A 27453-nucleotide genomic window follows, 5' to 3' on the forward strand; every position below is an offset into this window, starting at 1 on the left:
TTATAAAGTACAAGCTGGTTTCTTTAGTAGGTAACTTATTGTAATTAAGTCTAAGGTAGTTCATAGTTGGTATGTTTGCCGTTTGGGTGCCTTAAGATGTTTGAAATCTAGGTAACATTGTGCTAAGAGGCTGCATTTTTCCTCTATATGCACACCACCTATGCAAAAACAAAGAGAATTAGAATGAAAAATGCTGTGTTTCATATAGTATTTTTTGTAGATGTGATTATTTTCCCTTTAACTCAGGAAGTCTAGCAGAAAACTGATAGATATTTCAGTATATTGTATGTTACACTTGATGGGAAAACTGCTATAACTTAAGACAGAGATGGCCACAGTGTTGTTCAAATGTACTTCAGGTGTCACAGATTGGCCTGCGCCCTCTCAAATTATTAATACAGAGGCATGCCATCAGACACTACAGTTCCTAGCGTGCCATTAAATGCGAAGAAAGCTGGAATCTGCTCCATTGTTTACAAATTAGGTGCAACCCTTTGACTTCTGGGGTGAAATCCTCACCCTACTGAAGTCAGTGGGGATTTTGTCATTGATTCTAATGAAGCCAGGAATTCACCTTTGGTATGTTGTTGTTTTGATCATCCCAGGACCACAGTTTAGACATTCCTGATCTGCAGTCAGCATTTAGATTCTCTAATTTGTTAGTCCAGTAATCAAATGAGTGACACATAGTTATGTAGATGATAATTAGAGCCCTGTGCAGATTCAAAATTTATATCCGCATCCGATCCACAATTCACGAACATGGTCCTCAGATATAAAGCAGATATCTGCAGATTTTTAGGGCTCTAACAATAATAATATGTATTGTTGATACCAAACATTTTAAATTGATCGATGCAGTGTGATAAAACTTTAGTGTGTGTAAAGTTCCAATCTTACACTTAATAAAAAGAAATGCTAAGTTGCTAATCAATTAGAGTAGTCTCTATCTTTATTAGCTTTGGTAGTAAGAAATAGGGATGGACTGAAGAGAAAAGGTCAAAGATCAAGCCACTAAAATCCAGTTTATTAACTGGGTCAATATAGAAGGCCTGCTGGCATCTGTAATGTTGACAGCTGTCTAGAATTAGAAGTTCGGTCCTCAGAAAGGTTGTTTAGATAGGTAATCCAGATCCAAATATTTCATGTGATTCCAGAGAAGTTCTTCCACAATTAATGAACTGTCAGCTATCCACTGTGAGACTGAACTGATATTGTGCTACTGAAACCAGTGAGGTGAGGCCTGAGCCTTAACACTAGCTTCATTTTCTGACCTTGCAACTACTGCCATTACAGCAGATATTTCTGTGGAAAGGGTTTGATTATGTTCAATTTTAAATGTGTTAAGGGCATCTGAAGAAATTGTAACTTACAATGAGTTGATAAATTGTGTAGGTTTACTGTCTTAGAAGTTGAAGACTTTGTTTCCTCCGACTTCACGAATGCTCTGATGAAAAAAGATTAACTCAGCCTCTTATTGGACAGTGTTTGTTAAAGTGATTTACTTTTTGTTAGGTATTTTAACATTACCATTTTGCCTAGAGCTACTAAAAGATGGATATTTACTGTTGTCTGATATTTAGTACTGTAAAATATTTATAGACCTGGATGTTTTAACAGAAAGACAGCCTAAAAGGAGATGGTATCACAGATATGGAGAATGGGAAGCCATTTCCAGAGAATATTCACAGCATGAACGCATATCTTGGGTGAGATAGTTTAAGAAGTTGCATGTTTTGTATGTTGTTTTAAAAATGTTGATGTCATAAACATTCTGTTGATTGCATCAAGATAGTTTGTTTTGGTTTGCAAGTAAAATAATAATAATGTAGTGAATTAATGGTGTTGGGCAGCCTGCAAAGTCAGATTTATTTACTTTCTGTCTCATAAATATTTAGCACTGAGATTTTCCTGTTGTAGCTCTTTGGCATCACTCACCATTCGTCCTCATCTTTTATTTCATGGCAAAAAAATTTAGTTCAGTTTAATTTTAAACAATTCCAACAATCCCTTGAGATCCACGTGCAGAGGCTGCTCTCCTTGCATGGAACAGGATGGTGGGACAGGGGGCAGTTGCTCTGAAGCCATCATCCCTAAACAAAAGCATTGGAATCTGTGAAAAAGGTAATGTAATCTTAGGCTGCATTAGCTTTTCTGTGGTACCTCTCCCTGCTGTGAAACTCCTGATGGAGCTGGGCTGTCCAGAAGTCTCTGCGTAGGTGGTCCTGCCCTCCAGAACCTTTATGGATCTGCGGATACTGGGAACCAAACTTCCTGTCTGTTCCATGGGGAGCATAACTGTTCTTTCCTCCTGGGGGAAAGGTTCAGATAAAACGTCAGAAGAGGAACTTTCAAGAGTTTTCTTCCATTTGTCCCACTTCTGCAGGCTTTTTTGTGGAAAGGAGTGAGTTGGCTCATCATTCCTATTCTATATCACTATTTGACTGTTCAGAATTTTTTAAAAGCTGTCCAGTTATAAGTATACACACATGCCTGGTTTACTTGAAGACAATGAATGTGTTGGCATATGATTCTAAAAGACTAAATGTCTTCAGTTCTCTTTTCTTTTTCAAAATACTACTCTTGTAACTCTTCTCTCTTTGATTTTTGGCAGTCTAAAGTCTTTTGTTTGCAGAGAACATAAGATATGTTTTAGCTCAACCATAAGTTATGGGCTTGATGCAGGGATCATCGGAAGAAATTGTGTGGCCTATTTTATGCAGGAGGTCAAACTAGATCGGGGTGGGCAAAATACAGCCTGCAGGCCGGATCCGGCCCATCTAACGTTTCTGTCCAGCCTGACTTGACTAACATTTCTGTCCGGCCTCCTCTGCCCCCTCGCGATCTTCGAGTCCGGGCCACTAAAAGTCCCGTGGTGCAGCGGGGCGTGGTCCCAGAAGTGGCCGGCTGCTGCTGGCACGTCTCTGCATGCCCCTGGCAGGGCGGGAGGGAAAGGCAGCCCTGCGTGCTGCCCCTGCTCCCAGCACCATCCTCACAGCTCTCATTGGCTGAAAACTGACCAATGGGATCTGTGGGCGTGGTGCTTGCGGGCATGGGCAGCACACGGAGACCCGCTGCCCCTCCCCTACAAGGGGCACGCAAAGACGTGCCAGCAGCAGCCAGCTGCAGCCACTTCTGGGAGCAGTGTGGGGCTATGGCAGGCAGGCTACCTGCCTGAGCCCTGTTGCACCACCAGCCAGGAGCCACCTCTGATAAGTGCCTCCCAGCTAGAGCCTGCACCTTGCACCCCCTCCTGTACCCCAAACCCCTGCCCCAGCCCGGAGCCCCCTCTTGCACCAAACTCCCTCCCAGAGCCCACACCCTTCACCCTCTCCTGCACCCCAACACTCCTTCATGCACTCAAACTCCCTCCCAGACCCCACATCCCCTCCATTAATATAGTAGCAATGTGCGGCCCATGGCAACTTATCAAAATGTGCCCCCCCGCTTGCAAAAATTATTGCCCACCCTTGGTCTAGATGATCATAATGGTCACTTCTGGCCTGAAAATATATGATTCTATGTAGCACAATCAGATAAGAATACAAACATATTGTAAGATTTTTGTTGTAAATTTACTGCTGATGAAAGCTGCCAGAGTTCTAGTCCTTAGTACGTATAGTGATCTCCTAACATACCAGGTACAACATAAGCAGTTCAGTATTCCCCACATAGCTCCACTATTTTGCTTTCACCCTGTTCCGTAGGGACAGCTTCTGTGGACAGGAATAGTATCCATCTCACTCATCCTCTTTGCTGTGACTTCCCAAAGGGCTGCCCAGTGTTATGGTAATTTTAAAAATAGCCACTTGCCCACAGTGAAGTGCACAGGGAGTCCTCCCATTTCTTTCACATAGGCCACCAAAAGTCATTACGTGGGTTTTTTTGGTTTTTTTTTTAAAACGCCTAAACAAAAATAGCTAATTTGTTCAACTTCTCAAACATTTTCTTACTGCAAAAATCCACATTCCTGCTGTGTGAAAATGGAGTTTTCTTTTGGTCCCTTTAAATAAATGGTTTCCACAGATTTGTATGCAGACTACATGACTGCACATCTTACTGTCTAGGAAAATTTTCAAGTATTCAAGGAAAGATAGGTAAGTATTTAATGCAGCATACATATTTTTTCTAGATGGAACAAAAATGTTGAAAGAGAGCTCTCAGTTTCAGAGGGGTAGCTGTATTAATCTGGATCTGTAAAAGCAGCAATGAGTCCTGTGGCACCTTAGAGACTAACAGACGTATTGGAGCATGAGCTTTCGTGGGTGAATACCCACTTCGTCGAATGCATCCGACAAAGTGGGTATATATCCGATGAAGTGGATAGTCACCCACGAAAGCTCATGCTCCAATACATCTGTTAGTCTATAAGGTGCCACAGGACTCTTTGCTGCTCTTAGTTTGTCAGTCAATATTTTCTTTTGAAATTTCTCTTGGCTTGTTTACTTATTGACCCTCAATATATAAAAAAAGCAAAAGTCACAATGAGCTATACACGAGGCAGTAGAACATAACATAACATCTAGCCCAGTATCCTGTCTTCTGACAGTGGCGAGTGCCAGATGCTTCAGAGGGAATGAGCATCACAGGGCAATTTATTGAGTGATCTATCCCATCATCCAGTCCCAGATTCTGGCAGTCGGAGGTTTAGGGTGACCTAGTGCATGGGATTGTCTGATCATCTTGGCTAATAGGCATTGATGGACCTTTCCTCCATGAACTTATCTAATTTTTTTTTAACCCAGTTATACTTTTGGCGTTCACAACATCCCCTGGTAATGAGTTCTTCAGGTGAGCTGTACATTGTGTGGAGAAGTACTTTGTGTTTGTTTTAAACCTACTGTCTTTTAATTTAATTCAGTGATCACTATTTTTTGTGTTATATGAAGGGGTAAACAACATTTCCCTGTTCACTTTCTCCACACCATTCATGATTTTATGGATCTCTACCATATCCCCCTTTAGTCATCTCTTTTTTAAACTGAACAGTCCCAGCTTTCTTAATCTCTCCTCATACGGAAGCTGTTCCGTAATCTTAATCATTTTTCCCTTTTGTTGCCATTTGCAGTTTTCCCCTCTGTGAAATAATACTTGCCCTTCTCTGTAAAATACTTTGAAATCTAAAGATCAGAGTGCTAAATATTATTGTTGTTAATAAAAAAAATGAAACCTCCAGATAACACATACCTCTTAGTGTGTGTGAAGACAACTTTGTCTGCATAATTTAGGTGGCTAGCTTTATTAGTTTGCCCTGTGTTTCTAATGAATGATCCTTTATATAATGAACATAATGAACGTATTCAGATATTTAGAATGGGTGTTTTTAAGTGAATATCATAAAGGATGTGTGTATGATGTAATATGATACCACTGGCATAAATTTAATTTTTAAAAGAAATTTTAAAAATAGTTATTTTAAAAGTGTGAATTAAATACTCAAAAAATGTTGTTTTTGTTATGTTAGAGCAAGACCAATAAGCAGGGCTCTTGACCTTGGAGCTGATATTGTTGTGACTGGTAGATGTGTTGACAGTGGCATTGTATTAGGACCACTCATTCATTCTGTAAGTATAAATCAGTTTTTCATAACGAGGGCTTAATCCTCTTTTCATAGTATTGTGAATACATATGAATGAACAGTTAGTAATCATTGTCAGGTACTTTTCTTTTTAATTTAGTATTTACATTTTAATAAAAATAATGAGGTCATGTAGCTTTTGGCCTTTTCTTTGTTGTTTGACATTCATATTAATTTGCCATAAGGCACATGACATCTTTTCAGTTTCATTTAATACATATGTTAAAATGATCCCCTTAGGCCCCCCCTTAAGGCCTGGAAAGCATGGGGCTAGTCAACGCTGATTACTAAAAAGGCACACCTGAGTTGGATCAGGTAATTCCCTATAAAGGGCGGCAGATGGTTGCAATGAAATTAGAAGCTCAGGTAATTGTAAAGTGACTTTAGGAAGTGAGAAAGGCTTCTCCTATAGGAAGGACCCTAATACCAGCAGAATGTAGTAGCCTGAGCCAGGAAGCTGAACTCCAGCCAGGTAAAGCCTGGTAGTGAATGTGAATTAGGACCCAGCTTTGTGAAGGAAGGTTTGGAACTCAACTCCCTACCTAAGTAGTGCAGGGGGAGAGATTGAGTCAGCGTTGGGCCTTGGAGGGCCAAATTCCTACTGGGTGGGGGAAGAGAGAATTGGGACCCAGATCTGGAAAGAAGGGCTGGAGACACCGTACCTAAGGTCACGTCTACACTGCCCGCCAGATTGGCAGGTAGTGATCGATCTATCGGGGATCGATTTTATCGCGTCTGGTGTAGACACGGATAAATTGATCCCCGATTGCTCTGCCGTTGACTTTGGAACTCCACCATGGCAGAAGCGAAGTCGACGGAGGAGCGGCGGCCGTCGTTCCCACGCTGCGAGGATGCCAAGTAAGTGATTCTAAGTCGATCTAAGATACGTCGATTTCAGCTGTGCTATTCTTGTACCTGAAGTTGCGTCTCTTAGATCGATTTCCCCCCCCCCCCACCTCCCAGTGTAGACGAGGCCTAAGAGGGGAGAGACAATGAATTGAGATTGGGGTCTGAAGGACCAGTGTGTGTTGAGAGGACTAAATAAATTGTTCTCCCAGAAGAGGAGTGACTTGCTGAACTTCGGACTGAGTGAATTATTGAGGGGACTGGAAGAGGGGGAAACACAGGCAGGGTGCCAGAGAATGATCTCCGGCCATAGGGGGCATTCAAGAGGCATCTGGTCACGGCAAGCTCTCTTGTTCCATGTGGGATTTATTGTTCAAATAATGTTTTATCTGAAGTACAAAAAAATAGAGACACTGGGTGAAATCATGGCCCCATTAAAGTCAGTGTGAGTTTTGGTGTTGATTTCAATGAGGACAGGATTTCATCCTTAATCTTTTCTGCTTTCAAATTATAATGCATAAGATTGTGAGATGGAAAATGGCCTTTGCCACAAGGTGGCGCAAGTGCTTTTTTGTTTTGTTTCTAAAATGCTGGTGAGCAGTTTTTTCTTCTTGTGCTGGTCTGTTTTCTAGGGTTAAACAAATTTTTTTTAAGTTGAATTTTAATGTGATGTTTCTCAGATTAATTTAGCTACAGAAATAACACAAGGCAGGATATATGGTGTTTTTTGAGCACTTGTATATACATAATACCTTTATGACCACATACCTTGGAATGTTGACATCTTTTTTTTTTCCTTTTTGATGCATATTAAAATATTACTAGGTGTGTGTATGAATATAAGATTAATAAATCATTTAAAAATCTTATACTTCTTTGACTGCATGCTTAGAATGTCTAGCTAAAGTTTTGCTTTTTTAGTTCAGGTCATTAGTAGTAGTTCTATGCATAACTTACTTAAATATGTGAGATAAAAATTATTTAGTTTCTCTCACGAAAAGTTGCCATTACTAACCACAGAGTGGCCTGTATGTGGTTTTTCATATACGGCTTGTCTTCTCTGTTAAAACAAAAAAATGAGTAATGCTGAATATTTCATTACTTATATTGTGTTAATTTTAATTTATTAATGCACTTTACAATTAAAACTAATAAAAATCCCTTCAGATTTTCAAGGAAGATTGGGTTGCTGCCAATGCTTTATTACTCAGAGCATCCACTTAATTTTATTATCTCTTGAAGCCTGTGTGTGTGTGTACATAATGTATATGTATTTTTTTTTTTAGTTTGGCTGGAACAGGGATGAGTTTGACTTACTAGCAGCTGGAAGGTAAATGATATAACTATTAAAAATGTTATAAAATTGTCTTGATTTTTAAAATAAAATTAAGTAAGCTATTAAAGAGCTTCAACACACACAATACATGGGTGGCCATTTTGTTGAATACACTTGTTTGGATGCTACAGTTTATTAAATAAGCTCTTTAAAAAAGTAAACATTCTGTGAAACTTTGGAACCTAAATTTTAATAAAAGAATAAGAAAAATTAAAAATATGCTTTAGAAACTATATAGATGGCTTGTGTCCATTTTAAGAAAAGGAGTGAAACCTTATCTTATAGACGATAAGGTAACGGGGCTGGATGCAGGTATTACTGGGTAAAGTTCTATGGCCTGTGGTAGACAAGAGGTCAGGCTAAACCAGGGGTCTCAGAGTCCCGACCTGCGGGTCATCTGCAGCCCGAGAACCTCCCTAATGTGGCCTGCCGGGCTCCAGAAATTTTGGGGCTGGGTCTCTTCCTTGGCCCCACCTGCTGCCCCTGGGCGCTCCCCCTCACCCCTGCGTCTCCCCCACCCAACTCCCTCCCAGAGCCTTAGGCAGGTCGGGGGTGGAGTTTGGGGGGATGAGTTCTGGGTGGCATGAGTGACATTATTGGCCTGCTGGGAGGATTTGAGGACTGGCACTGACCGTAAGGTAGATTGAGTTTGAGTTTGAGACCCTTGGACTAGACAATCAGACTGGTCCCTCTTTTGGCTTTGAAATGTATGAAAGAGTGATATTCAGCTAATCCCAGTGGACTCATCAACAGATCTGTTCAAAACTCAGAATGTCTGTTCTGCAGAAAATTCTGACACTTTGAAAAAGTTTTTAACCTAATTTGGTATGAAAACTTGAAATGTTAGAATTTCCCACAGAAGAGACATTCTGAAGAGTTTTTGTTTTGGAAAAATTGAAACATTTTTGGTTTGACTATTCCAAACAAAATAGGCCAGCCAGCTGCCCAACTCCTGGAAAGTCACCAGTGGATTCCCTGTCATGGAGCAGGGTCCCTATATATCCTGGGGGCTCTGGTTTTAGCTGGGGGTTTCCAGGTCAGCCAGGCTCCCAGCTGTGCAGCAGGAAGCCTCAGAGCCCGAAGCTGGGCACTCCAAATCACTAGTCATTTTTTAAAATCTTGGCCTTGATATATAAAACTGCATCAAATAGCTATGAAGGAGGTGTCCAGCATGTTCCCTTCAGTCTTATTTAACCATGGTTATACTGTACTGTTATATTTGTGAATAAGTGTCAGCAGGACCGGCGCTAGGGGTTTTAGCGCCCTAGGCGCACGGCAATTTCGCCGCCCCGCGCTCTGGTCCCGCGGCTCCGGTGGAGCTGCCACAGTCGTGCCTGCGGCAGCTCCACCGGAGCCGCGCGAGCAGCTGACCGTCTGCAGCCACGACTGCGGCAGCTCCAACAGAGCCGCGGGAGCAGCTGACCATCCGCAGCCACGACTGCGGCAGCTCCACCGGAGCCGCTTGCCGCCCCCTCTGGCAAAACGCCGCCCACCAATAATCCTGGTGCCCTAGGCGATTGCCTAGGCCGCCTAAATGCAAGCGCCGGCCCTGAGTGTCAGCTTGTTTTTCAATATAGTTACTCATTGGAGTGTTCTTTGTTTTCCAGTCTTGCAGGCCATCTCACTGAATGTGGTGCTCAGTGTACAGGTGGAATATTCACAGACTGGCATACTATTCCAGACTGGTAGGGAACTGTAATACTGATATAAAAGTCTTTGTGTGTAGCCATTAGGCCCATTTTTTTACTCTGTGCTTTTTCCTGAGTATTTTGTCGTATTTCCTCTTTAAGATACACAACCTCCGTATTTCTATTATCTTTCCTGACTACATAGGGCCTGTCATGCTCCAAATGGAGTCTTGTCATTAATTTTGATAAATGCAGCTGTGGGACATATATTTGCATGTTTGTTGTCCTTGGCATTGTTTTCTGTAAAATATATTTTTATTGTCTACTTTTTAGAATGATCTGGTATTATTCTTGGTTCTTTACTGTCTGTTGTCTTCTCACTGTGTTCTTTGATAATGGCAATTGTATACTTCATAACTGCTATGTCAGTCCTTCAGTTGGATCACCCAGGCTGCTATGCTTTTTCTGTGTTTCTTAGTCCGGGTTTGATCCTGCAAGGTGCTAAACCCCTTCTGTGAATTACATAATGCCTCCAACTCCCGTTCAGGAGAGAGCATTCAGTACCTCAGGAGTTAGCACCTCGCAGGGTCAGATACTCTTTTTTCAGACCTTTGTTCATTAATGGATAGTGTTCTCCTACACATAATAATCCTAATGATTGTACAGTTTAGCTTGAAAATCAAGTGAGAGTTAGTGTTTGTGGTAACAAAATGTTCTGTTCAGCTTACAACATTATAAAACTAATCGTACTTACTGGCATATCCCCTTGTATCCTGCAGTACCATGAAACTGCTTAAAAATCCTATGTAACTGGATTCCAAAAGAGCTTTGTTGTCTAAAGTGAGCCAAAGAAAATGCTGTTTCCTGTAAATATGCTAGTAGATCTTTGTTTCTGGGAGTTTTTAATTCTAAATAACAGAGGTGCGTGGTTTTAATAAAAAAGGAAAAGATGCTTCAAATATATAAAACTCCATGACATGTACATGTATACACATGTATATGTATATAGGTATAGTTAACTTACCTCGGTGTGTGTATGTATACACACACATTATGTATGAGTATATGTATCTGTGAATATTTATGTACCTATATATGGCTATCTAAAATCATGGTATTTCTATGACACTACTGCTGACTGTTGGTAGCATGGAATTAGTGCTTAATAGTAGACTGGGATCAGGTACCTGGGTGGCAGAGACTTGGATTTTGGATCAGGGGGCAGAGATGGGGATTGGCGGGGCAAGGAGCCTGGAACTGGAAATCTGTGAGGTGGAAGGAATTGAGACAGATTTGATAAGCTTGGATGCAGGGGAAGAACTGGGACTGGGCAAAGACACGGGGATGAGAAGTGGAAGGAGGTGAGGGCAGTGAGGTTGGATGAGAAGCCTGGGGAGGGAGACTGGGAGGAGATGGGCATGCAGAATATGGGTGGGGGAGAGAGAGACAGATCAGCAAATGGTGGAGGGAACTGGGACTGGAGGGACTGACCAGGCCAGAACAGTGGGTGTGGGAGAGACTGGGATAAGGAGTCTGGAAGGGTTGAGGTTAGGATTTATTGGGCATGGACACTGGGACTGGGATCAGAAGCCTGAGTGGAGACTGTGGTTGACTAGGTGGGGAAAATGGGACTGGGACAAGGAGCCAGTGATGAGGTAGAGACAGGATTGAGACAGGGACAGGTTAGAGGGGAAAGGGTAGAGGGGAACACACTTGTGGGGAATACGAAGAAGTCTGTTCCCATCCAAGCAAACTCCCATCTAGAACCTGAAATGGAACCCAAGATTCCTGAATCTCAGCATTCCCCTGCTGCCAGCAAGTATCATCTGTGAAATCCACTGACAAAATGTCTCATTCCTCCGTAGTGCTGACTAGAGGACAGCAACTTCTAGGGCTTTTTATTTTTGGTTTTAACCAATAAAATAGCCTTGAATAAAAAAGAAATTAGCATTTATTCAGTTAATATTGGAAAAACATTGGAAATGGTTACTTATATGGAAGGGCTTGTCCACACAGAGCCGTAATGCCAACTATGGGCATGTGATTTCTAAAGCCCACTGACCTGTTACATATTTATTGGTTCATGTAGACCCTGCTGGTGCACACTAAAAGTTCCCTAGTCCGCTTTAATGTAGTGCTGTGTGAAACAGTAATACATTAAAATTCTATAGGGAGCATTACAAAGAGAGTACTCATGCTTATATACACTACTGTAATGAATAATGTACATTACTCATTACAGCATATACAAAGAGAGAACTCTGAAAAACCCAGCCCCAGATTTTTGGATATCTACATGAAGCTCAAAAATTGATAAAAATAAACCCTGAATATGAAATTAATAAACACTGAAAAACAGAAGCCCTACAACTTACTGCTTTGATCAGTTATTGCTTTAGTTCAAGTGGCTGAGTTTGGTACTGTGGATGAACTATGTGGCTCTTAACATGATGCCACATAATGGAATTTCTGTTTCCTTTTTTAAAAACTGAGGAAATTACATTGAAACCACTCTTAAAACATTAAAAGGACATTATTAAGGGTTGCAAAGTCAAGCAATCAAAAGTTAGGAAATGCCGGAATTAAGGTTTTCTGTGTAACCTTAATTCAACCCCTTTGTGCCTATGCATATATGATACAGTCTTTTATTACATGATCACATATTGTTTTCCCACAGGGCCTATTTCATTCAGTGTACAGATTGGATGATGCTCACTTAATGAGCAGCTATTCAATATTTAGTTTTCTTTTCAATATGTGAACGCCTTATTTAATGACACTATTCAAACATGGCTCTGAAGAGAATTATTAATTTCCTTTATAAGCTTTCCTCTGGTGCTCATCATTATAGTATCTGAGTGCTTCACAAACATCAATGAATTCATTTTCACAGCTCCCCTGGGAAATGAGTGGGCATTATCTCCATTATATCTTTGGTGAATTGAGGCATAGAGAGATTAAATTCAAAAGTTTCCACTAATTTTGGGTGTCCAATTTGATTTTTCAGAGTACTTTTCGTTATATAACACTTAGGGTATGGCTACATTTGGAATTTCAAAGCGCTGCCGCGGCAGTGCTTTGAAGTGTGAGTGTAGTCAGAGCGGCAGCGCTGGGAGAGAGCTCTCCCAGCGCTGCATGTAAACCACATCCCTTATGGGTGTAGCGTGCAGCGCTGGGAGCCGCGCTCCCAGCGCTGCTGCCCTGATTACACTGACGCTTTACAGCGCTGTATCTTGCAGCGCTCAGGGGGGTGTTTTTTCACACCCCAGTTGCAGGGCTGTAAAGTGTGAGTGTAGCCAAGGCCTTAGTATGTTCAAAGCACATTCAGTTGCAGCTATACAAGTGCTTAGCAGTTCTGCAAATCAGGTCTCAAGTCAGGACCTATAAAAAGAAGAACACACAATTAGTGACCACACGTGAAAAGTGAGGTGTTTACAGGTGGACCCACATCTGGGAGTGAATCATCTCAGAAAATTGGTGCAAAGTAAATTAAAATCAACTGACACTATCAATGCAACCTTCTTAGATGGTGAAGGGTACAACAGTCCATGTTCTACACATTGGAATCCTTGAACCAGTTCTGTGGAGAGACACTTTTTTTGAAGGAGACAAGACTTTGTGGTACAAAGGAAGACAATGGCAGGTAGTCCATTTTGGATCTTGGTCTCTCCACAAGAAGATCAATATTCTTTGTGGAAATACTGAAATGTATCATGTCCTTATCTTTCCAAAACTTCAGAATATGAAAAACAAACCTCCCGGAGATTACTGAAGATATATTCAAGGAGAGTCACCAAGGGATACTTTAGCTTCTGTCCCAACAAGCATTTTCAATACACAGTGCTCCACTTTTGGATGTGTAACTTCTACATAGATATTCACAAAAGTTATATCATTCCTCCATTGAAGCAAAAGGGATACATGTCTAACCTTGTCTGACAACCTTCTCATGTTAAACAGGGTCCAGGCTAAAAGCCTTCAAAAACATGACTTTGAGTGAACAAGTGGAAGGGCCATTTACAGCCCTCACAAAACTTTTTCCCTTTGTCATATGTTTTGAAGAGCTTGAATGGTAATAACTGCTATTAGATTGCCTGACATTTTTCATTGTAATGCTGTTTTTAGTTGTGTGACTTTGTCAGATATTTAATCTTGTGAGTGAAACTTTCAGTGCTTTGTCTCTGCCTCAGGGTGGGTTTTTTATTGTTTTTGTTTTTTGCAAGTTTGAGCAAAAATAGTTCAGCTGTTTTTGAGAATGAAGTTTGTAGGGGAAAGATGCTATTTGTTCAATGTTAATTTTTTGAAAACTTTTTTCTTTTTGACAAGCTTCAATGTCTCAGTGGTTTAGAGCGGAAAGTTGAATTTCATCAGCAATACAGTCCTGGGGTTGAAGAGTTGCCTTTAATGTTCATCTGAAATTGGCCAGATTAGGCTGAAGTATGGGAAGATCACTATTTCCATGTGTATAGTAGGGCCCATAGTTAATTGGTGCTGTGGTGGTAGGGTGGTTGAAGCTGGGATGTTCCAGTTCCTCCTTGCCCTGCTCCTGCTAATCTTGTGGCTGTGTCTGGCTAGGTTAGTAGGAGATCTCAGAGGAAATGAAAACTTCCATTCTGCAGAATTAGGATTTGCCTGGGTGCCTCAAGAAGGCTGGATCCAAGCCAGAGGCAAGATGTTTGCATTACTGCTTTAAGCTATTTGTTCTGTTCAGCACATAGAGGCAGCATGGTCCAGTGAAGTAAGCATGGAGCAGGAGCCAAGAGCTCCTGTGTTCTAGTTCTGATTTTGCTACTCACTTGCTGTGTAGCCTTAGACAAGTCACTTTGCCATCCTTTGTGTCTGTTTCCCCTACTTGCAGTTTGAGATAATTACATGTGGTAGTGCACAGCCTCACAGCAATGTTGTGAGGTTAATATTTGTGTTTTTTACAGTACATTATAAAGTGCTAACTAAGTGTTAAAGGTTATTTAATTTCCATTTCCATTATTTTCTGATCTAAGACCATATCAAATAACTTCTCAATATCTCAGTGCACCATGTTCATTGAATTTCCCTTATCTTTTATGGCTAAAATAGCTTCAAAGACCAGATTAATGAAATATTACCTTTTCTGTTTGAATTCATGGTAGGCTTTTCTAAGTTTCCTCCGGCACTATGAACAATCTTTGCTGATCTATAGTCACAGAACTTGTCTCTTAATCCTTTATTTAAATAATGGATTTATGTTTGCAGATTCCCCATGCTAAGGAATCTCTCCAAACTCCTGTGAACTTTTACAAATGTCAATTAAGAGTTCACTGGTTTCTTTGCTTACTTCCCTTAAAACTTCATGTATATCTGTTCTCCAGACTTCGTGCATCTAACTTTTCTGTAACCAATTTTGTTGTGTGGCGCACACTGCCTATATTAGAACAAGAACATAATTAGTTAGGAGGACTGTTCCAAAGGCAAACAATTTTAAGTATGCATTTAGAGCTTGATGATCACTGATTTCAATGAGAATTGTGATGCTGAGCCTCTATCAAAAGCAAGCCCCGAGAGAGAAGCTTTGGGGGACTATATAGCTCCTTAGCGCCTCTTATGTCACCATTTGTTCTTCTCTTCTCTCTGGAAAATTTTTCTTCGACAGATCTCCACCTTCTTATCAGAGGAGTTGAGCCAAGTGGCCTCTTTAGAAGCTATAACATTTTGGTTTTGTTTCAAGTGTCTTTTTTGATCATTGCTTCTACTCAGAGAAGTTCTTTGAAACAGAAAGATAAGCCTTTAAAACTGGGAAAGCAACTGCAGTAGAACCTCAGAGTTAAGAACACCAGAGTTACAAACTGACTGGTCAACTACACACCTCATTTGGAACTGGAAGTATTCAGTCAGGCAGCAGCAGAGACCCCCCCCCCCGCCCCAAAAAAGGGGCAAATAAAGTACAGTACTGTGAATAACCATAATGTTTTGTTCAGAGTTTCAAATATATCAGAGTTACAAACAACATCCATTCCCCAGGTGTTCATAACTCTGAGATTCTACTGTATTCAAGAGTTTGTCCAGATGCCCATGAAAAGTCAACCACATTTTAGCAGTGTTGGAACTGTATTTATTACTGCTTTATCATTTTCCCAGTATTTTCCCTGTGCAATTACGTTGTTTTTTATGAAAACCTTCTGTTTCTCTCTTTGTCGTACTGCTCTTCTCCTTATTTTGCCTCACTGTTTTCTCTTACCCATCTGGGTTTTACTATTTTACTGCACTGAATTATGATTTATGTGTTTCTTTAAATACTTTCCATTTTCTGATTTTCCATTTATTATTTATTACAAAGGCCACAAAGATATCTTCAAAAGATGTAATTAATCCTATCTCCCTACGTCCCTTTGCCTCCAAGATCCTTGAACCTAGTCTGCTTCTGTTGTTTTGACTGCTCCTCTAGTACACTCCTAAGTGCTCTGTTTTCTCCTCCCTCCATTCCACTTTACCCACCCTAATAAATCGCCAGTGACCTCATGGCCAAGTTGTAGGGCCGGTTTTCCATTCTGATTTCCTGTATCTGCCTGTCTACTTTCAGAACTGTTGGTCACAACCTTCCTTCTGTGTTCTACCTCTTCCTTGGGTTTTCATGAGTCTTTACTCCTCTTATTCTCTTCCCACCTCTTCAACCACTGCCGTAGTCTATGGCGTAGTCTAGTTTAGTGTCGTAGTCTATGGCTACTCCTTCACCCCTCTTTTAGTCATTGTTGGGGTCTTTGGGGGTTCTTTCTATGATTACTTCTACATTTTATTACTGGGCAACTTAATTTATGTAAGTGTGTGGTCTTACGTGTCTTATCGCAGGTAACACAGTTAGTTGATTGTCTTGACAGTTTATTGAGTATTTTCTTGAGTTTGTGTCTACGAAGGCTCTGTGCTGTATCTTATTGGCTAATATTTAATTTAGTTGCTTCTATAAAAATGTTGGTATGTGTTAGTTATTTATGAAGTAATTAATATTTTTCTTTTATTCTGAACTCTTAACATTTTTAATGTTTTTCATTCTTTAGGCATAACATGGGGTTTCCCATAGTAGAATGTTCTTCTGATGGATGCTTTACTCTATCCAAACCACCTGACACAGGAGGCCTAATCTCTTTTGGCACGGTGGCTGAACAGTTGGTGTATGAAATTGGCAATCCTGAGTGTTATCTCTTACCAGATGTCACATGTGACTTTTCTCAAGTTTCCATTACTGAAATTCAAGGTTAGTGGCTGTTGCAGGCAGAGGACCCTTATATTGAAGAAATCTATTCAGTAAGTTATGTTGGCAGACTAAAGTGGTTATTGTAGTTTCCATTTTTTCCATAAAAGCAGCAAAGAATCCTGTGGCACCTTATAGACTAACAGACGTTTTGGAACATGAGCTTTCGTGGGTGAATACCCACTTTGTCAGATGCATGTAGTGGAAATTTCCAGGGGCAGGTATATATATGCAAGCAAGCTAGAGATAATGAGGTTAGTTCAATCAGGGAGGATGAGGCCCTGTTCTAGCAGCTGGGGTGTGAAAACCAAGGGAGGAGAAACTGGTTTTGTAGTTGGCAAGCCATTCACAGTCTTTGTTTAATCCTGAGCTGATGGTGTCAAATTTGCAGATGAACTGAAGCTCAGCAGTTTCTCTTTGAAGTCTGGTCCTGAAGTTTTTTTGCTGCAGGATGGCCACCTTAAGGTCTGCTATAGTGTGGTCAGGGAGGTTGAAGTGTTCTCCTACAGGTTTTTGTATATTGGCAACACTTCAACCTCCCTGACCACACTATAGCAGACCTTAAGGTGGCCATCCTGCAGCAAAAAAACTTCAGGACCAGACTTCAAAGAGAAACTGCTGAGCTTCAGTTCATCTGCAAATTTGACATCATCAGCTCAGGATTAAACAAAGACTGTGAATGGCTTGCCAACTACAAAACCAGTTTCTCCTCCCTTGGTTTTCACACCCCAGCTGCTAGAACAGGGCCTCATCCTCCCTGATTGAACTAACCTCATTATCTCTAGCTTGCTTGCATATATATACCTGCCCCTGGAAATTTCCACTACATGCATCTGACAAAGTAGGTATTCACCCACGAAAGCTCATGTTCCAAAACGTCTGTTAGTCTATAAGGTGCCACAGGATTCTTTGCTGCTTTTACAGATCCAGACTAACACGGCTACCCCTCTGATACTTCATTTTTTCCATGTAACTTTACTTTTTAAGTCTGTTCTTTTGAAGCCTGATATTAAAATTGGCTGTCTCATAAGGATATCCAGATTGCTTTGCTTTGTGCCATTTTTTGGAAATTTAGATTAGCTGTGACCAATTCAGCAGATTTTTGAGTAACCTTTTTTTTCTTTATTAAAATACATATGTAATAATTACCCAGTTTAATAAATCATGTATTTCTGTAGCACTTAAAATATTTTTGCTGTGACTTTCAGGAAGTGCTCCCCCTATCCATTAGACTTCACTACATTTTAATCCATCTCACCCTCCTTTTGTTACTAGTTACTGATGCAGTCCCCCCACCCCCGCCGCCACACACACACAGTCTCTCTCTCTCTCTCTCTCTCTCTCTAGTGGAAATGGGTAGCCACCACTCTGCTTAAGACAACACATGATAAACATTGGTTTTTTAGCCTCTTGACTGTGTCATCTTTAAAAGGGTAAAATTTCTCAGCTAGAGAACAGCTGTTACAGAAATCCCACTGCTCTACCCTCCAAAATACTTTAATATCAGGCCCAAATCTGAGTACTAGACTTCAAGATCAGAAGTTTGGACAAGCCACCTTGCTAAACTGCTCATTTAGAGTAACTTGACATCTCTTAGTTCTTAGTCCCCATGTTTTATAGACAAACCAATGTGAAAAGGAATTTGCTTTTTATGGATCTTATCCAATATGGGAATCTAGTTCCCTTATAAAACCCAAAACAATTAAAACTCAAACTAAAAACTCATTAGGATAAAATCCTAAGATTCATATACGCCTTATTTTTAAACAAAACATTTCTATCTTAAAATTGTACAGTGAACCTTCTGCTCATGCAACATAATCAAATGACAAATAGTCTGATAAGGCCAGCTTGTTGCTTTTAGCCACTAGTCTTTTTAAAAAATAGAACCTTAACCTTCCAATGAACTTTTAGCTTGTAAATGACCTGATATGACACGTTTGAACTTAAAATGAACTTTCACATGAACTTTCAGTTAGTCCTCCTCTTAGAAATATAACAGATGGAAGATAGGCAGATTTCTTAAATACTTTTAGTTTTAAGTGTTTTGACACGTACACCAGAAAGAACAGGGCAGGCTATCTATTTTTGATGTTCACATTGCTGATTTTGTTGTACTGCAGGATTAGTTACAATACACGCTTGAACTATAAGATTTTCTTTCTGTTTTTCTTTTTGTTGATGGATATCATGCATTTCTTTTTCACCTCATGTAAAAATCCTACAAATCTTCCATCTGATTGTAGAGATATTCTAAAATAACAGAGGGGCAATTTAAATTAACACTAAATGAACCTTGCTGTTGTAGTTTTGACAGTGACATTTAAGATTATTGTAAATTTTCATTCTTCAGAAAATATCTGAAATTCTCTTTTATTTTTGGTCTTTACAAAGTTCAGAGTATTTGTATGATGGCTTTCATATTTAGCTAAATACTCACAGGCATAGATTTGTTAGAGATAAATTGCATCTTATTTAGATGTAGGTGGGTTTATACAAACTATATTTGAGTAAGACTCTGATCGTACTTAATGAAGTCAATGGGAACAATGCTGTTGACTTCAGTGGGTACAGGATCAAGCCCTAAGACTAGACAGGCAGTGCTTTGACTGATTCCTCGCTTGTGTTATGATGTGCATTGTCAAGTACGTTTTTTTGCCCTGAAATGTTCTCTAGATTATCTTGTTACTGTTATCAACAAAAAGATTAAGGCTACATAGGGCCTACATCTATACAACTTTTGCCATCAAGCTCCAGCCAGGACACATTTTCTTACCATGTTTCTCCAGACAGACTCTGGTCTTTCTCCTAACGTTAATTCCTTAATCTTCCCAAGTGAGGCAGCCCAACCCACTCTAGCCAACTGCAGTCAGTGGTGTGGTACATTGCCACCTGCTGCTCTCTTTCCAACATCCTTTCTCTGAAGGCCTCCTCAGTCAGGGGAAGGGATCGAATCACAATCCAAAAGTTCCAAGAATTTCACCTTAATATGCTGCTGAGTGTCAAAAGCTTATGATTTTTTTTTTAAAAAAAGCTTCAGTCCTTGAATTTGCTGAGAATTGTAGATGTGTGTCATCACTTGCATTTGAGCAGAAGACAACAGTTGAGTCCTAAGGCCGTGTCATGTGTTACATATTCAAATATTCTGTGTGTAAATATTTCAACAGTTATGTTAAAAGGCAAATTGAAGATAGTCCTTGGAATTATACTCCATAGATTTGATGCTTGAGTTGCTAATGCAGATGTGGCTGTTCAATAGAAGACTTCCTCTTTTGCATGGATCTTGATGATAGGAGTATCAGTAACATTTTTGTTTTGTATTGTCACATAAGGTGAATTGATAGTACTTTCTCAGAAATTATATTGAAGTAATTAAAATAGATGTTTTTTAACCATTGTAGGTATTGAAGGTGGGGCAGTGAAAATTCATGGAGCAAAAGGATCATCTCCTTCAACATTTTATAAGGTTCTTTTCTTATTCCTTTGATAATTATATAGAATGAAATGTTCTTGATTTATGAAATGTTGGTATTTTGGAGAAAAAGGCAATACTGCTACCAGATGAAACCCTTATTTTTCCACACCTAGTATATTAACACACATAAGTGAAATTGCTATATACAAAATTGAGGTTATGTTATAAGTTTTGGGGGAAGCCCAGAGTACACCATAGTAATTAAGATTGAGATGGTTCTTTATTATAAAATTCTGCTTTCTGTCACAAAATCATATTTTAATTATAGTTGTCATTTTTTGTCTTTCTTCAATGTGAAACATATTAAGCACATGATTCTCAAAGACAAAACACTGCATGATCGCTTATATCAAGATAATTCTTTACAGTTTGATAAGGGTGCTGTGAAAGTTTAATGAATTAATGTTTGTAAAATCTTTTGATATCCCCCTATTGGAAGATGCTACATAAGTGCAAAGCTTTTTTTTATTATGTGTTGTTATAGTCTTTACTCCCTGCAATTTAGGCAACTGCATCAAAGTACAAATAGGGCAAAGCTAATCCCATTTAACCCAATAGCGAAACTTCAACTGACTTTCCGTGGGAACAAGATTGGATCCATAAATTAAAACTGCTCTTAATAGTGAGATAGCAAAGCAGAGTTGATTTGACTGGATCCATTTAAAACTTTTAAATTCTTTTTTAGGGAAGATTTATAAATATGCTGACACTATTGTTTGTGTGATAAACTGTAGCTCAGATATATCTTTTTAAAAGTCCAGTGATTACATTTAAAATATTTCTGCCAGTTTGAAAGTTTGTTTTTAAATTTTTTTTAATATAATAAAAATATCTAAAGGTAGTGTTTAAGTGACCACTTTATGAAGTTTATTTAAGATTTAAAAAATAAGCAGTATTGTTTTCAAAGAAGATGGAGGTATGATTTTGGACATAGGTGACCTCAGTGCAGAAGCCAAAGTAATCTCTAAAGTCATTGGGTTGGAATATATTTACTAACTCTTTTTCAGATAAATGAATAGCTTCTATTTCATTTTTCTCCGGTGCACAAACAATCCTTAAGTTTTCCACTCATGCATTATTTTTCTAATAATCATCTTTTTGTCTGCTTTATAAAGGAATATATTTTGTCCTTAATTATCACAGTGTTAACTACATACTCTATAACTGGATTCACCATAACATTCACCTAATTAATGATGTCTTCGGTTTTGATAAACATAGTTTCCACCTTCTGTCTGCCTTGTATATTTTTTCAGTCTTTTGGGTATTAGATCAAGATTTCTAATTACATAATGTTAAAATAAAAAAAAACTTGTTCTGTGTGGTCTGTGCCTGGGAGCAAACTTTTTCCTTAGGTTTTGGGGGGAAAATGTTTCAGTTGTTCAGGAACTTTAATAATACCTTTAAAAATAAATAATTGTTCACTGGTAGAACTCAGATTGCTTTGTTTTCCAGAATCAGATTTCAGTAGCTAGTATTCTTCATTGTGGACTAATCATTGCCTATTTTGATTTAAAAATATATTGTTTTTAAAAGAATAAATATATTCTAAAAATGACACTGGATAAACAAATTATTCCATTTCATATAAGGATAGTGTCAGAATCATTTAATTCCACATTTGAATGAACCAGCAAATAATTTAGATACAAAATATTTTAGATAAAGAAAATTTGATTAAAATATGCACTCTCTTTTTCATGTATTACAGGATATTAAAATAGTACTAAAATAATTGTAAATAAGTCAATAGATCATTTAAAATGTAGTTGTTTAGAGACATTTTTAGAATATATACTATAATTAAAATGATAAATATCATTTAAAATGAGAGGCCTTACTTAATGTTCTGAAAACTCAATATGACATTAGTAAGACTTGTTTATATATTTATGTATTAGTTTTGAAGAACGTTTTGTTTATTCAGAATCTCAGATACCATTATAATGGATGGACAGACGTCTTGCTTACATACTCTTCCCCCCCCACTCCCCACGAAAACCCAGAACAAAAACTTAGGCTTTATTATGTGACCTCTGAGGAAAGATCTAAATATGTATAGCTTTGATGAGTGGAGGGACATGCTAATCAACTAGAAGTATTTGAAGGGTGGAGGAAAATGCAGGAAAAAATATCTAGTGAAAAAAAATCTTTTACAGTAAACTATGAGAAATTCCTCAATTCATTTTATGACCCTTAATTACTAGGTAAATGCCACTTACCTGGATGGTTTTAGAGCTACAGCTGTCTGCCCAGTGATAGGGCCAAAGGCAGTGGAAAAGGGAAGACAAACTGCGGAAAGCATTCTGAAAAGGTGAGTATTACAGATATAATTTATTTTGCCTTTTAAATTTAAAATCAAAATATAATGGTAAACTGTACTACTAAGATGGCAGCCATATCAACTGGGAGATATCCTTGAAGATAGTATTATTTTATGTGGAAGGACATTTCAAGATATAAATGGTAGAAAAAGGTTCTATAATTTACTTCTCCATAAAATTATTATATAGCTACAAAATACTAGTGACATGATTTATCAGCGAATAGATTGTTTAGCCAGTTTTGGTCCTAGACCTTGGTGACCCAGTGAACTGAATAGCTTGCTAACTTTTGACCATGGGCCAGTTTCTGTCCTAGGGCACCCTGAGGACCTTATTAGTCATTTTGGAACCTGAGTACATTTTACTTATTTTATTGATTTCTTCAAACTTTAAAAACTATAAGTGTCCATCCAGGGCTCTGAGCACGTATCCTCCTGTATATTTAAAAATTGTAACATAAAGGACTGCTTATAAAATATATCCACTTCCATCTGAACAAAAGGGGATTAAATAGATGGCCAGAAGTTTAATGCATCTGAGTTCTGAAGGACCAAGGGTTGAGAAGAGAGTTCTACAATAAATGACCCCTATCAGAGAATACTCTGCCAACAGCCCCCTTCTGTGTATATTGAGGGAGCTTCTGCTGATTTTGGTTCTGCCAGAAATAGACTGGGAGAGATGCAGTCTCTCAGGTAAATAGGGGCTTGGCTATACAGGGATAAAGCCCACTGTACCTAGTGAGCACTCGTTACTCCACACTAACTCCCACTTAACTCCCACTATGGATATTTTTGCTATGCACTAAGAGTTCCATTGTGGACTTTAGCTTAATGCACGATGCACAAAATATGCTAAGTTAAACCTCTGGAGGAAATTCTTAGTGCTCAGTAAGAGTGTCCACAGGGGAATTTAATTCGGAGTAGCTAGTACACTTCAAATTCACACCCTAGTTTATTGCTCACTAACTTCCCTGTGTGCACAAGCCAGAGGTCTCAAACTCTTTGGGATTTATAAATTAAAACCAACATCTTGAATTCTATCCAGAAATGTATTGGAATCCAGTGCAGATCCCAGAGTACTGGGCTAACATGCTTTTAATGCGCAACTCCACTTAGGGCAGTTCTACATTACTGCTTAAGTTGATGTAACTTAGGTTGCTCAGGGGTGTGAAAAAGACATCCCCTTGAGTGACGCAAGTTATAGTGACCTAAGCGCAGTCCACACAGGTGCTATGTGAGCAGGAGATGCTCTCCCACTGGCATAGCTTCTGCCTGTTGGGGAGTTGGAGTAATTTTGCCAATGGGAGAACACTCTCCCATTGGCATAGAGCATCTTCAGCAGACAGGCTACAGCAGTCTTCTAGTGTAGACTGCCGTTAGAATCCTGCAGACTGCTTACACCACTAGCTTCAGCTAGTGACAAATGATATCTCTGTCTCCTTCATTCTTCCCTTCCTTTCTCTCCACTGTTCAAAATGAATAATTTGCAGCAGCTTTATGAGTGGTTTTGAGTGTCCCTCCTTGGAATTTTGTGTGTGTGTACATTCTAGTGCATTGCAAAGGCACATAAAGTGCTCTTCAAAATTATCATTGTGTTGCCAGTAGGTTATCCCAGGTAAGTACATCCCAGGTAATATCCAGATGGAGGGAATTTCCTTACTTTGAATGAAATTCATTCTCTTATCTCCACTTTAATCCATCCATCCATGTTTGAGTTAAAGTGCCTGCCAAGTCAGGACTGAGCTGGCCTCTACAGGAAACCCAGCCAAGAGACAAAGCCATCATGATGCTTTGGATAGGCACTTTGTAGAACAGCAATGCTATTAGTGCTGCAGTAGAATGACTGCAAATCCCACAATAAGAGTTGGGTCAAAGGACCCACAGGACATAGCTATGTACTGAAAGCTGTCTACGGAAAATATTTCAAACTTAAGCATCTAAACTTTATATGTATCTGTTTACAGTAACTCCTTGCTTAACGTTGTAGTTATGTTTCTGAAAAATGCAATTTTAGGCGAAACGATGGTAAGCAAATCCAATTTCCCTATAAGAGTTAATGTAAATGGGGGGGGTTAGGTTAGGGTAATTTTTTTTCACCAGACAAAAGACTATATTATACATACACACACTACATTTTAAACAAACAATTTCATACTGTACACAGCAATGATGATTTGTGAAGCTTAGTTGAGGTGGAGGAGTCAGAGGATGGGATATTTCCCAGGGAATGCCTTACTGCTAAATGATGAACTAGTACTTGGCTGAGCCCTCAAGGGTTAACACGTTGTTAATGTAGCTTCACACTCTACAAGGCAGCACAAATGGAGGGAGGGGAGACAGCATGGCAGTCAGAGACACACACCCTGTGTGTGAGAGATGCAGAGAGAGAGAGAGAGATGCTGACCCCACTCTAAGTACATTGCTTTTTTAAGTACATCAGCAAGTTGAGAAAACAACTGCTGCCAACAAGCTCCCTCTGTCCTGACCCTGTCCTGTCCCTGCCCCGCTCTATGGAGATAGGTTAAGCAGGGCGCAGGAGCAGGAGGGAGGGGGACACCCTTACATTATCCCCCCCTCCCCCCCACCCCGCACAGCAAGCAGGAGGCTCCTGGGGGCAGCTCCAAGGCAGAGGGCAGGAGCAGCACATGGCAGTGGGTGGAGGGACAGCTGAACTACCTGGCAGTTCATAGCCTGCTATGCAGCTGTTGCACAGGGAACTTAGGGGAGCGAGGAGTTGATTGGGGGCTGCCAGTCCACCCTGGTTCCAAGCCCCCACCAGCTAGCTCCAATCAGGGGCAGCTCTAGGGATTTTGCCACCCCAAACACGGCAGGCAGGCTGCCTCCGGCAATTTGCCTGCGGAGGGTCCGCTGGTCCCGTGGCTTTGGCGGACCTCCCGTGAGCGTGCCTGCGAGAGGTCCTCCGAAGCCGCGGGATCAGCGGACCCTCCGCAGGCAAGCCGCCGAAGGGAGCCTGCCTGCTGCCCTTGTGGGGGCAGTAGACTGCCCCCCGCGGCTTGCCGCCCCAAGCACGTGCTTGGCGTGCTGGGGCCTGGAGCCGCCCCTGCCGCTCTTTCTGCAAGCAGTGGACAAAGCAGGCAGCTGCCAAACAACATTATAAGAGACCATTGTGCAATTTTAAACTAGCATGTTATCTAATTGATCAGCAACGTAACAACGTTAACCAGGACGACTTTATGTGAGGAGTTACTGTGCTTTATTGGGTGCAGGGTTGCTCAGTGCATCAAAAAATCTTGCCCACTTGTATTTTGATTTGTAAATATGAATTTAGGTGCCTGATTTTAGGCACCCAGCTTTGCAAATTTTTACCATAATGAGTAACTCGGGAATATCATACTTGTGAATCACTTTAAAATTAATCTTAAATACATTGGTCAATTTACTGCTGTTCTCATGTGTAATATTGACAATTCAATGAGCATATACAATAGATGTATTTAAAATCTTCCACTGGTGTGAAAGATTCTGTCAGTTTGAACGTAATTCCCTTTTTGAACCTATAAAATCTCTTAATCTGGTGCAACTATGTAAGGGTGCCAGATATATGGTGTTGCCTCATATACTTGGTATGTGTTAAGGAAGCACTGACACTGGTAAAGGGAAGCAGAAAGGCATTTTACATTGTTGTTTTGGTTTTTTAATATATACTGCCCTCCTATTAACTGCCTTCACAAAGTTGAACTTTCTGTCTGTACTAATTTTGAACTTTTGTCATCTTTTTTTATATATTGATATTTTGTTGTAGTTTCAATGGAGTGGAATTACTATGACAGGTTTTAGTTTGTTTGCTTCCCTGGTTTTGTAACTGCAAAATTGAAGAGATCTAGTTCTGTGAATGGGGTAAAATACGTCACCTCTACTAGTTGAATGGCTTTGCAGAAACTAAGAATTATGGATTCTCTTACAGCAATCACTGTGAAAGCTCAGAAAGCTTGTTTCTAGTGTGTATTTTCCCATGTCACTAGATGACTCTACAGAGTGTTTTGCTACTTGTGAGAGAGAAAACAACCTCTGGCAACAGTTTGAGGTTTTTGCATTGAGAGGTTATATAGTGTCTCTGATTTGAGGCTGAGGAAAGAATTTGGAGGAGTTTAGACACAGACACATTCAAACTGTAAGTGCCACTGGGGTTTTCCCAGCTCTTTGTGGAAGGAAGAGAGAGTTTTGCCCCATGTTCCAAGGATACCACCCAGACCTGTTCAAATTCTGGAGGATCCATTAGAGGCATATAGCCATATGTGCAAGTTGTTCTGGAGTCTCTCTCCTGAATCAATGCATCCACTAGCCATCTTGGCTTCTCCTCATCTCTAATCAGAGCAGCCTACTTTGGGGGCTGTGCTGGTTGGCTGCAGGCTTTCTAGAAGAGTGAAAAATTTCTACCACTATGGTTTAGGGTAGGAGAAGTGTCTCAAAGCCCAGGCTCCAGCTTGAGCCCAAACATCTACACTGCAATTTTTAGCCCTGCAGCCGAAGCCCTGTAAGCCCGAGTCGGTTCACCCAAGCTTTGAGACTCAGTGCCTCAGGTCTTTCATTGCAGTGTAGGCATACCCACAGTGAGTCAATTGCTGAGCTCATAGTAGGACTCAAGAGTTCCTGATTCTTTACTCTAGACCATGTTGTATGGAATCTGGAATGGTGTAACTTCTATTATTTTTTTCTCACTTCCAGTTGTTTTGACATCTGGTAAAGTTCCAATTTAAATTTTATGGCAGTTTACTTTTAATTAATAAAAGTAATGTAAATACCATCTCAAATTAAATCCTAAATCTAGCAAATATAGATTAACCTACAATATCTGTGAATATAACCCGCAATGGAAAAAATTGTGTATATACTTTTTTTTATGCAGTATGAAGAAAGCAGGAAAGATGTTTTTCCTGTTTTTCCCCCTTTCCTCCCTCCTGCTCGTTGTTAATAGACACATTAGGAATGTCAAGTCTTGTCTTTCTGGTGTTTAGTGGAAATCTCCACTGGGAAGGACCCAGAAAAATGTATTGAGAGCTTCTCAGCTCTTAACTGAAGAGCTT

General features: G+C 39.9%; 1 protein-coding gene across 1 annotated transcript in view; it reads left to right on the forward strand.

Moving 5' to 3' along the window:
* The window catches only part of LOC127047382 (uncharacterized), a 106540-nt gene that overhangs the window by 7426 nt on the left and 71661 nt on the right, over nt 1-27453 (forward strand). The window contains exons 5-11 of the mRNA XM_050945498.1: nt 1621-1709; nt 5465-5564; nt 7711-7754; nt 9368-9445; nt 16417-16613; nt 20012-20076; nt 22293-22399. Of these exons, the coding sequence (XP_050801455.1) occupies nt 1621-1709; nt 5465-5564; nt 7711-7754; nt 9368-9445; nt 16417-16613; nt 20012-20076; nt 22293-22399 (680 nt within the window). The remainder of the gene's footprint in view (nt 1-1620; nt 1710-5464; nt 5565-7710; nt 7755-9367; nt 9446-16416; nt 16614-20011; nt 20077-22292; nt 22400-27453) is intronic.

The sequence above is a fragment of the Gopherus flavomarginatus genome, chromosome 3 (assembly GCF_025201925.1).
Source record: "Gopherus flavomarginatus isolate rGopFla2 chromosome 3, rGopFla2.mat.asm, whole genome shotgun sequence".
In the NCBI taxonomy this organism is placed as follows: Eukaryota; Metazoa; Chordata; order Testudines; family Testudinidae; genus Gopherus; species Gopherus flavomarginatus.